Consider the following 12,489-nt stretch of genomic DNA (forward strand, 5'->3'; position numbering starts at 1 on the left):
CTCTCTCTCTCTCTCTCTCTCTCTCTCTCTCTCTCTCTCTCTCTCTCATCTTCTGCCCCTCCCCACTTTCTCTCTCTCTCTAAAGAAAATTAAAAATTAACAACAACAAAAAACTTTCTAAAAGATTTTATTTTTAAAGTAATCTCTATACCTGACATAGGGGCTTGAACTTAACCCTGAGACCAAGAGTCCCATGCTCCACCAACTGAGCCAGCCAGGTATCTCTAGGTTTCTTCATTTGTAAAAGTGATTTTTACTAATTTGTTGGCTCTAAAATTCCTAAATTTGTTCATTATTTATACAAACACAGAACTCTCAAACTTCTACAGTTCAACCATCTCTCTCATATTTAGGAATTCTGTGAAAATAAAACCAAAACAAAACCCAGAATGGCAGTTTTACTTACCTTGTTATTCTAGGCCTCTATTTTAGCCATTACTGATCACAATCTCAATTTCTACAGAATGTACAATTATTACCACATACAACACAAGAAATTAATTATAAACTGTGTTGTTTGACTTATAAGTAACAAACAACAAGCTGACCTTATAGAATTGCTAAGATATCCAACAGATGCTTCCTTTGCTAGCAACCCCCCCCCCCCATTTCTGACTTTAAAACAGCGAAGTATTGGCAAATTATTTCAAAGCATAAAGTTGATGAACAGTACAGAAGGATGGGGTGCCTGTGTGGCTTAGTCAGTTGGGTTTTGGATTCTTGGTTTCGGCTCAGGTCATGGTCTTGTGATTTTGTGGATTCAGGCCCTATGTGGGGCTCTGCACTGGCAGTGTGGAGCCTGCCTGGAGTTGTCTCTCTCTTGCGCTCTCTGCCCCTCCCCCACTCACGTTCTTTCAGAATAAACAAACTTAAAAAAAAAAAAAAGAAAAAGAGTACAGGAGGAGGTGCCCAGGAATCACAGTCAAAATAAACAGAGCTAAACAGCACAATCTTGTACCTCACTCAGGGGAGTATTTTTGATCAATATCTTATTTCTGGGATTTCATGTATCAGGTGCTTAGTGAATATCTGCTAACTGACTGAATGGAAGACTAAATAATAGGTCAACTTAAGGAAATAATCAGTATTTAATCAAAAACCTTGGAGTTTAGAAATTAGATGAAGATAGATTTTACCTCTAAAAACTTGCTACTCTGTATCTCCTAAAATAATCTCCATTTATACAACTTATCTTTTTTATTTGCCTATAACAAATATTTTCCCTAGTGTGTCACTTGTCATTAATTTTATGGTGTCTTATATAATGCAGAACTCTAATTCTGATGTAATTAAATTCATAAATATTTTATTATCAGTTCTTTGTGTCTTTATAACAGCTTTTTAACCATTAGAGTCATAAAAGTAGATTTGTTTCTAACATTTTTCTAATTATAAATTTTTTTTAATGTTTATTTATTTTTGAGAGAGAGAGAGAGAGAGTGAGAGCAAGTAGGGGAGGGGCAGCAAGAGAGGGGAAAAGAGGATCTATAGCAGAGAGCCTACGGTGGGGCTCAAACTCATGAACTGTGGGATCATGACCTGAATCCAAGTCAGATGCTTAACCAACTGAGCCACCCAGGTGCCCGTGTTTTAAAAGTTTTGTTTTATACACTAAGGCAATTTATTTGGGATATATTTGTGTGTAAGGTATAGAAAAACATTTAACATTTAATTTTATTTTTTCTGCACAGAAAGCCTACGTTCCAAACTCACTTATTGAAGAGTTCATTTTTCCCCCAATGATTTGTAATGCACTTCTACCATTACAACTTCTCCCACATATGTATAGTTCCATTTCTGGGCTTTCTGTTTTGTTCCTTAAATCTATCCTTACACTGATACTACATTCATTTATAATTACTATAGTCAAATAATAAATCTTGATGTTTCGTAAGTTAAGTCCTACTCACTGCTAACCAACAGTCTTGGCTACTTCTAGACATTGACTCTTCTATATGAACTTTAGAATCAGTATAACAAGTTTCTTTAAATGTCCTATTGGGATTTTTATTAAAGTGTACTATACTTACATACTATTACCTTTTGTAACAGTTTATAATTTTCTCCAGAGAAGTCTTAACACCCTTTTATTCTAGATACCAAATATGGCTTTATAACTTTTGTTACTGTTATGAATGTTTTTCTGTATTTTTTGGTTGGTTATTTCTGACATACTGAAATAACCTATTGATTCCTAGATGTTGATTTGTACCCAGCAACCCTGCTAAATCCTTTTTAGCCCTTGGATTTCCTATGAAGGTAATCGCAAAGTCTCCATATATCTTTTTACAGTTTTATGATCCCATTGGTTACATTCTATAATTCTTTAACAACTACAAATTAGATTTACAAAGTAAGTATAAAGCAAATACCACGGGAAACTGGGTGGGTGGCTCAGTCAATTAGGCTTCTTACTCTTGATTTTGGCTCAGGTCATGATCTCAAGAGTTCTTGAGTTTGAGCCCCATGTGGGGCTCTGTGCTGATAGTGCAGAGCCTGGTTTGGATTCTCTGTCTCCCTCTCTCTTATCTCTCCCCTGCTTGCACTCTCTCTTTTAACAACAAATTACAAATTGCAATGCAAGCATGATAACATATAAATTGTTTTCATTTTATCAAGCCTATAATACTTACTATTCAATTATTTCACCATTTTTCTTCATCTAAATTACTGAAAATATTTTTCACAGCATATGGTGAAATCATTAGTGCCTTCACTTGATGCAAATAATTATGTATATATTAAAGCCATATTTAATCTGTTCTCATTAGCTTCTGATAAAGTAGTATCATCTCATGCCAAAATATGCAATCACCAAAAAAAACAAAAACAAAAAACCCCACACCAAAAAAACACACCAAAAAATGCAATCACAAACACATTAACACAGCTACTGAAAATGAGTTACAGAACTGCTATAAAATATTCATACAGGGGCATGGCCTATTTTTTTAAAAAAAATTTTTTTAACATTTATTTTTGAGAGACAGAGACAGAGCACGAGACGGGTAGAAGCAGAGAGAGAGAGAGGGAGACACAATCTGAAGCAGGCTCCAGGCTCCAAGCTGTCAGCACAGAGCCCGATGTGGGACTCAAACCCATGAACCACGAGATCATAACCTGGATTGAAGTTGGACACTTAACCGAGCCACCTAGGCACCCCAGCAATTTTCTTAATGTTAGGTGCTGACTTCCTTAATGATTTCCTTGTATCTCTTCTATCTGTGGGACGGCTTGATAGAATCCATTTTATTAATACCAACAAATAGTTGTTTCATACCCCATGTGTAAGCCAAAAGGGCATGCTCATAGGTCTGACCATTCTTGGAGTTACTTTCTTCAAATTCACCAAACACCAGCAGCAACAATCAGGACAGCACAGTCAGCCTGAGATGTACCTGTAATCGTGTTTTCTATAAAGTCTGTGTCCTGGAGCATACTGAGGATCACATAAGACTTGCTGTCTTTAATTTTCACAGGGAGGTATCAATGGTGATGCCATGGTCACATTCAGCTTTCAATTTATCGAAGATCCAGGAGTACTTGAAGGAGCCCATTCCCATAAAAGCAGCTGCTTTCTCATATTTTTCATCCCATCACATTTGTGATCAAGTGGCCAGCAGTGGCAGACTTGTTTTCCAACAACAACCAGTGTTGATATAAATCCCTCTCCTTTACCATTCTGGCTTGGCTTTAGCGGTGGTTTTCATGACACTTGTGTTCGGGTGGCAAACCCATTGCAAAACAGGGAGATGTTCTTATGGAAAGATTTCTGACTGCTGATCGAATTTATTTGGTGGTTATAGGATTATTAAGTCCTCAATTTTTTCTTTGAGCCATTTTAGTTACTTGTATTTTTGATGAACTTAACCATTTTGTCTAAATTTCCAAATTCACTGGAATAAAGCCGTTCCTATTATTCTTTTATGGTCTGGAACATCTGTAATCATACCCACCTTCTACATTCTTTTTTCAAAGTTTTATTTATTTAAGTATTTACTCTACACCCCACATGGGACTCAAACTCATGACCCCAAGATCAAGAGTCATATGCTCAAGCGACTGAGCCACCCAGGTGCCCCAAGAACGGAGCCACCCAGGTGTCCCCAATTTCCTATCTTAAAGTAGTTTTGTATCATTTATTATCAGTATTCTCATCTGCAAAATGAAGATAATACTTTTTGCCTCTAATTATATAATTGGCTTGAGAGTCAAAGAATAACAAACATGGAAAGGAATGTGTTAAATTATATACTAATATAAAAATATTTTTAAAAGAAGGGTCACAACAGTGATTTGGTAACATTAATTTGTTAATAATAATCACAGGAGTAATCATTATTGTCAACCTCAACATCACAGCAGCAACTAACACTTATTAAGTGTTCATTATATGCCAGTGGCTTTTCTAAGCACTCTCTCTATATAATATTAACTCATTTAGTTCCCACGCTCTATGGGGTGGGTACTATTATTGGCAGATTTATACAGATAAGAATATACAGATAAAAAAACTGATGCTAATTTATTTTTTTTATGGGTTTGATGTGGAAACCCACTAGTTTTATTTACTTTTCTTTTTCAAGTTTTTATTTAAATTCCAGTTAGTTAACATTTAGTATAATATTGGTTTCAGTAGTAGAGTTTTGTGATTCATTCACTTACATACAACACCCAGTGCTCACCACAAGTACCCTCCTTAATACCCATTTAGCTTACCCACTTCCCACCTCCCCTAAATTGAGGCTAATTTATATTGCCTAAAGTTATATAGCTGGAAGGTGGCAGAACCAGGATTCAAACCCAGGTACACTCGTTCCAGAGCCTATAGTGTTAAATCATCATAGCCTGAAGTGAATGAAAAGGATATCAGACACTGAGAAAGTAGTTAGAAGAATATCATAATAATATAAATACATCAAATAGAGATGATAATGGGAAATTTAAAGGCAGAGAGAAAAGGAGGGAGAAACAGGAAAATAATCAGCCTCTGGTAACTAAGAAATGTAGAGACAAGAATTTAAATTACTAAGGGGCCATTATAAGATGAAAAACTGTAAGTAAGACATTTAAAAAAAAATGAAAAAAAGGGGCGCCTGGGTGCTGGTTGAGCATCTGACTCTTGATCTCAGGTTGTGATCTCACAGTTTGTGAGATCAAGCCCCCGTGGGGCTCATGCCGACAGTATGGAGCCTGCTTGGGATTCTCTCTGACCCCCTCCCCGGCTGGTGCTCTCTCTCTCTCTCTCTCTCTCTCTCTCTCTCTCTCTCTCAAATAATCATTTAAAAAAATGAAAAACTGTAAGTTAAGTTTAGGCGGACTATACTGTAAAATAGAAGTAACAGGTGGCTGGGTGTCTGGGTGGCTTAGTCTATTAAGTGTCCAGCTTCAGTCCAGGTCATGATCTTGCGGTTCATGAGTTTGAGCCTCATATCGGGCTCTGTGCTGACAACTCAGAGCCTGGAGCCTGCTTCGGATTCTGTGTCTCCCTCTCTCTCTGCCCTCCCCCCACTCACACTTTATCTCAGTCTCAAAAATAAATAATATTTAAAAAATTAACAACAAAAACAAATAATCCAGTGAAGAAATGGGCAAAAGACATGAATAGACACTTCTCTGAAGAAGACATCCAGATGGCCAACTGACACGTGAAAAAATGCTCAACATCACTCATCATCAGGGAAATACAAATCAAATCAAATACAAATACAAATCAAAACCACAAAGAGATACACCAGTCAGAATGGCTAACATTAACAACTCAGGCAACAACAGATGTTGGTGAGGAGGCAGAGGAAGAGGATCTCTTTTGCATTGCTGGTGGGAATGCAAGCTGGTGCAGCCACTCTGGAAAACAGTATGGAACTTCCTCAAAAAATTAAAAATAGAACTACCCTATGACCCAGCAATTACACTATTAGGTTATTTATCCAAGGGATACAGGTGTGTTGTTTCGAAGGGGCACATGCACCCCAATGTTTAGCACCCCAGTGCTATCGACAATAGCCCAAGTGTGGAAAGAGCCAAAACATCCATCGACGGATGAATGGATAAAGAAGATGTGGTATATACATACAATGGAGTATTACTCAGCAATCAAAAAGAATGAAATCTTGCCTGTGCAACTACGTGGATGGAACTGGAGGGTATCATGCTAAGAGAAAATAGTCAGAGAAAGACACGTATCATGTGACTTCACTCATATGAGGACTTTAAGAGACAAAACAAATGAACATAAGGGAAGCAAAATTAATATAAAAACAGGAAGGGGGACAAAGCATAAGAGACTCATAAATATGGAGAACACAGGGTTACTGGAGGGAGTGTGGGGGGGGGGATGGGCTAAATGGGTAAGGGGCATCAAGGAATCTACTCCTGAAATCATTGTTGCACTATATGCTAACTAATTTGGATGTAAATTAAAAAAAAGAAAATTAACAACAAAAAAAGAAAGAAATAGGGGACTAAGAGTCAGAAAAAAATCTCAATTCTATTCTCACCTCTTTTACTAAATTGACATTTTACTTTTGGGCAATTTCTTAACTGCACTGGGCTTCAGTTTTCTCATTTTGTAAAAAGAAATAATAAAATTCAATATGCTTCCCTGCAAAGTTAGTCACCATGAGTTGCAAATAACATTTGTATAACAATTTTGAATTTATAACCTATTTCTACACAAACTGTGGGAGATCAAGAATCACACACTCTACTGACTGAGCCAGCCAGGCACCTCCATTTTATGTACTCTGACGTGGGTATAAATCTGTATTACACAGCACATTCAAGTAGGACCAAAATAAACACCTCAACTTAATAATCCAAAGGAAGGAAAAGAGATCGTTCTGTTTTTAATGTGTTAATACTAACAAATGGATCGGTAATATGCAATAGTCACATTATTTATACAAGCATATAATACTATGCTAGTCAATATATAATTTGAGTTAATATTTAACTATTTTGATTGTTCCATATAATTGTTTATCCTCCAGTTGGGTGTGTATGCCTCTTAAACCGAATAAACAACTTGCAAATATGGGTGAAACACCAGGAAAACACTATTAATACAGAGTAAAAGTAAGATCAAATGTTAAGTATTCCATACTTTGGAAACACTGCATACAATTTCACTAAGGACAGAATAAATCAATACGAGGTTGGGAATAAATATTTCCATATCTCTTTAATTACACAGATGTCATAGAGGGTGCAAGATTTCAAAAAGACTGAAAGAAGAAAGGAAATGTGTAAAAGAATATGGAAACAGAAGAAACAGTTGGAAAGTACTCCCAACCAAAGAATATGACCAAGAGATATATATGGTCAAGGTAGTAAAGAGGGAGAGAGTAAATAACAAACAAGCTTTCAAAAAGGGAAGAAAGAAGGGCGCCTAGATGGCTCAGTTGGTTAAGGGTCTGGCTTCGGCTCAGGTCAAGATCTCAGGGTTCGAGAGTTTGAGCCCTGCATCAGGCTCTTAGCTGTTGGTGGAGAGCCTACTTCAAATCCTCTGTCTCCCTCTCTCTGTGCCCCTCTCCAACTTGTTCTCTCTCTCTCAAAAATAAATAAAAACATTAAAAAAAAAAAAAGAGAGAGAGAAGAAAGAATGTTTAAAAGAAAAATATGTGTATTAGTGGGAAAGTTACATGAACAATTTGAGCAAAATATCCTTCGGTCTTTAAGCATGTAGAATTATTAACAATTCTTACTAACAGGTAAAAAGGTGAACTAAAATTTGTAATTTTCTAAGCTTAGATCCCAAAAAGCAGTAAGAATTTACTTACTTCACTAGAGCAGCTGCTTCAGGAAGGACATCAGCAAATGATTCACGGAAAATGATTGCGTTTTTCCTTTTGCAGTTCTGGATGACATCATTAGCAAGGTAGAAGAGATTCAAACGGTGGGGATAGGCAGCTAGAAATGACAAAAGACAATAAATTAAACCAAATGAGTCAAATTACACTTAGTTCAATTATTCTAAATACAGTATTCTCAAACTGTGTAAACTATTATATGGGTGTATAACAGATAAACAGAAAAATGAACTAATGGATCAATTTATTGAAATTGGTACCTAAAAACCTTGACTACTTCAGGTTAATTTTCTGTTCAAGGTGCTCCTTGGGTAGATTTCCATTTCACTTTGTAGATGTTTGGCACTAAAAACCTCATTATCTCTGGAGAAGCTAAAATGAAATTGTTCTCCGGAAGCTCAGCTAACTCCAAATACACCAGGGTTAATGGAAAGAGTATGGGCTTTAGAACCACCCAGAATGTGACCTTAGGCAAACTGCTTAACCTCCTCTACATTATTATTGTAGATAGACTCTTTTTTTTTTTTAATCAACTAGTCCACATACTACTCAGATACACCTAAATCCTGCTATCTGCTACTTACAGCACTAGGTCCTAGGACATAAGTAATTTGACCACACACCTAGATCAAGTTTTTCAAAGGCCAAATCAATCTGCCTTCTAGAACCTCAAGCAAAACCACCCCAAGTTTCATTATATCCTAGACAAGTTTAATGTCCTTTTGGATGATCCATCACATTTTCTAGTCTCTCAATATCTTATCTTAAATTCAGTGACCTCCAAGAACCACTCTTCTGTGCATTTTAAAATCCCCTTTTCTGACCACAGCCTCCTACTCCCCTTCTACCTGTTCATCAAGATCTAAGTTCTATATTTTCTCTAACTTTAGTCACTTTTTTTACTCAATTTTTTCTCTATCAATTCCACAGTCTTTGATCTATTATTTAAACCATTCCTTTATTAAAACGTTAATTTTCGGGGCGCCTGGGTGGCTCAGTCGGTTAAGCGTCCGACTTCGGCTCAGGTCACGATCTCGCGGTCCGTGAGTTCAAGCCCCGCGTCGGGCTCTGTGCTGACTGCTCAGAGCCTGGAGCCTGTTTCAGATTCTGTGTCTCCCTCTCTCTCTGACCCTCCCCCGTTCATGCTCTGTCTCTGTCTCAAAAATAAATAAACGTTAAAAAAAAATTAAAAAAATAAAAAACGTTCATTTTCTTTTCCTTTTCTTCCCTAATCTAGCCTTTCGATCACATGCATTCAACAAAATCCTAAATCTGGATCAATCTAAATACCTTTACTGCACCTTTATTTCTGCTCCTGGATTGTGCTGGAGAAAAATCATACCATCCATCAGGAGGACTGAAACCATATAAATTTAATCTCCTTCAACTGGGCCCTTGCCACTACAATGCTACAGTGCTTCCACATGTTCTTTTTTTTTTTTTTGGTAATCTTTATTTTTGAGATTGAGAGTATGAGCAGGGGAGGAACAGACATAAATAAAGGGACACACAGAATCTGAAGACGCTCCAGGCTCTGAGCTGTCAGCACAAAGCCCAACATGGGGCTCGAACTCAAGAACAGTGAGATCATGACCTGAGCCAAAGTCAGACGCTTAACCGACTAAACCACCCAGGTGCCCCTGCTTCCACATGTTCTTAATCAGCATCCTCTTTCATCTGTTAAGAGTGATTTCAAATTTTTACCACTCTTCTCAAGCCCCCTGTTTCACCACATTCCTTCTCACTCTCAACAGGTAAGTTTATATGCTACTCTACAGAGAAAGCAGAAGTCATTAGATGGAAATTCTGTTTTCTCAAAAAATGTATCCATATTTAAACCCAACCAAATCAACTTACCTGAGTCAGTTAAGATCTTTTAGATTCAGGTATCTAAAAGAGTCCTCACTGTCTCCACTTTAACTCCTGTAACTATACGAGAGATTTTTTTTTTTTTTTTTTTTTGCTGTGCTTCAAATATACAATCTACTATGCTTAAGAATTTTACACAAATTATGCTATCTCATTTATGTTGCCACCAAACAGCAATTACCAAGGTTACCAGTAAATTCCAAATTATTAAACCCAATGAAAAAATTTTAAATGTTATTTCATTGTGGCTTCTGGCACAATGTTATGGTAATGTTATGGTAATTCCTCTTTCCATTTCTGTCACAGCCACCTTCCTGGTTTTCCTACCTCTCTGGTTCCTTCTCCATATATGCAAATATCTACATATATGTGCAGATAGACTGCTCCATCCATGACCATCCTCCTTTAAATGTTGAAGCTCCCCAGGGTTCTCTCCTGAGCACTCTTCTCAATTCACCCATGGCACGATGTTTTAAGATTTCAGGTTTTAAGTCAGATAGTTTACTCCATTCCTGACTTTGTCGCTTATCAGCCTTGGGGTTTTTTTATACTACTTAACTCTCCTATATTACACTTTCTTTTTCTTTGTAAAATGACAACTTCATAGAGTTGTTATAAGAATTAAATGAAGGGGCGCCTGGGTGGCTCAGTTGGTTGAGCATCCGACTTTGGATCAGGTCACGATCTCATGGTTGAGTTCAAGCCCTGTGTCGGGCTCTGTGCTAACAGCTCAGAGCCTGGAGCCTGCTTTGGGTCCAGTGTCTCTGTCTCTCTCTGCCTCTCCCCGATTGATGCTCTGTCTCTCTCTCTCTCTCAAAAATAAAAAGAAAAGAATTAAATGGAACAATGTATGTAAAGCATTCAGGACAGTGCTTAGCACACAGAAAATGGAATGCTACCTGCAAAACGTCCACTTGTACCACTTTAACTCCCACCACTTATGCATCAATGACTCCCATGTCCACAGATACCAACCCTGGATTTCCCTTTATCAGTCAATGCACACACCCACGTCCATGTCTCAGAGGCACCTTGAGCTTGATTTTTCAATATTTTATTACTAATCTTCCTCCTCTTCTGTTACTGCTCTTGTATTTAGCCAGAATTTTAGCAACATTTTTGGACTCTTCCTACTCCATAGGAGACCCTCACCATATTTGATAAGTCTCCAAGTCCAGCCAATTTTTACTCCAATAATATTTGTCAAAGCTTTCCCCTCTTTTCCTTCTCTTCTTCCTGTTGCTCTTTGCTGGCTTCATCACCTTTTACCTGGACTACTACTGCAGTACCCTCCTAACTGGTACCTTGCCTCTAGACTTAGTCCCCTCAAGTTCACTCTCTCAATTGCTAAATTTGCTTCTCATTATCTAATTGTCTCCCATATCGAATCTGTCAACGACTTCCAACTGCTCACTGGAAAATGTCTAAACACCATGGTCTTCATTTATGATCTGGATCTTACCTTCTCTTTCAGTCTCATCTCTTCCCCTTCAAAGTTCTATCTTTAAGGAAGAACTCACAGTTCCCAGAAACCTTGCACATGAGCTCACTCTCTCTCTCTCTCTCTGAATTTTCCTTTTCTAGGAGAACCCATCCTAAATATCTTGTGTTTTCTACTCATCCATGGGAAAAAGTCCAAAATTTTAAATTTAATTCATGACAGATTCTGGTCTCCCCCCATCTTATCTCTACTTCTTCCCCAAACAAACCTCCCCAAACTATTTTAATGCAATTTCTTCTCAATGTAAAACCTACACTCTATAGTCAAATCACTATTGAAAGTCAGAAGAATGAGAAAAATTGGCTGAGGTAGCCTGAGAAGATGCCTAAAGGCAGTGGGATTTGAGAAGACCCATCCTGAATGCTTTCCAAACCCTCCGCAGAGTTCTTGCTTACTTGTTTTCTTTAGGTGCAGTTTACTGACCTTAAAGGTGCAGTTTACTGACCTACAATTTGTTCTTATCATCAAGCCCCACCTCCTACCCTTGTCTTACCACCCATTTCAACAGGCTAATTCCTTTCCCTCCTTCAACTCTCAGCTTACATATGACATCTTCCATGAAGCTTCCCCTGACTCCGTAAGATAAGGCCTTTAGTACATCCTGAACCCATACCTGTCATGCATTTATCACATTGTAGTGTACTTCTCTGCAATTTCCACTACAGTATAAGCTCCCCAAAGGCTGGAATTCTGTCTTGTTTATTGCTAAGTCCTCAATGACTAATTGAGTGTGTGGCAGGTGCTTAAATAATATATGTTAAATGTCTGATGAAGAAGTTGTATTTTTGTAGGCAGGAAGAGTTTTCTATGTGCTAGACATTTTTAAAGATGATACAAATATTTACTTAATTTATTTTTAGAGAGAGTGAGTGTGAGCAGGAGACAGGGGCAGAGGGAGAGAAATAGAGAATATTAAGTAGGTTCCATGCTTAGCACAGAGCCCGATGCAGGACTCAGTCCTTCAACTCTGGGATCATGACCTGAACTGAAATCGAGAATCAGACACTCAACAGCCTAAGCCACTCAGGCACTTCAAGATGACACATATATTAACTGATATCCTTACAACAACCCTATGAGGTTGGTACTATTAGCTGCATTTAACAGATGGAATGGCATGAACTGTCCAAAGTATGAAGTATGAAGTAAGTAAGTACTGAAGCTGGAATTTAAATTCAGACAGTCTGGGGGCACCTTGGTGGCTTAGTCAGTTGAGCATCTGACTTCGGCTCAGGTCATGATCTCACAGCTCATGGGTTTGAGCCCCGCGTCGGGCTCTGTGCTGACAGCTCAGAGCCTGGAGCCTGC

General features: G+C 37.8%; 1 protein-coding gene across 11 annotated transcripts in view; it reads right to left on the reverse strand.

Annotated features, from left to right (window-relative positions):
• Positions 1-12,489, reverse strand: part of RPRD2 (regulation of nuclear pre-mRNA domain containing 2) — a 103,947-nt gene that overhangs the window by 44,835 nt on the left and 46,623 nt on the right. For all 11 annotated transcript variants that reach the window (XM_040461174.1, XM_040461180.1, XM_040461173.1 and 8 more), the window contains exon 2: positions 7,782-7,911. In XM_040461174.1, the coding sequence (XP_040317108.1) occupies positions 7,782-7,911 (130 nt within the window). The remainder of the gene's footprint in view (positions 1-7,781; positions 7,912-12,489) is intronic.

This window comes from Herpailurus yagouaroundi, unplaced genomic scaffold, assembly GCF_014898765.1.
Source record: "Herpailurus yagouaroundi ecotype Mexico unplaced genomic scaffold, PumYag 254, whole genome shotgun sequence".
Lineage (NCBI taxonomy): Eukaryota > Metazoa > Chordata > Mammalia > Carnivora > Felidae > Herpailurus > Herpailurus yagouaroundi.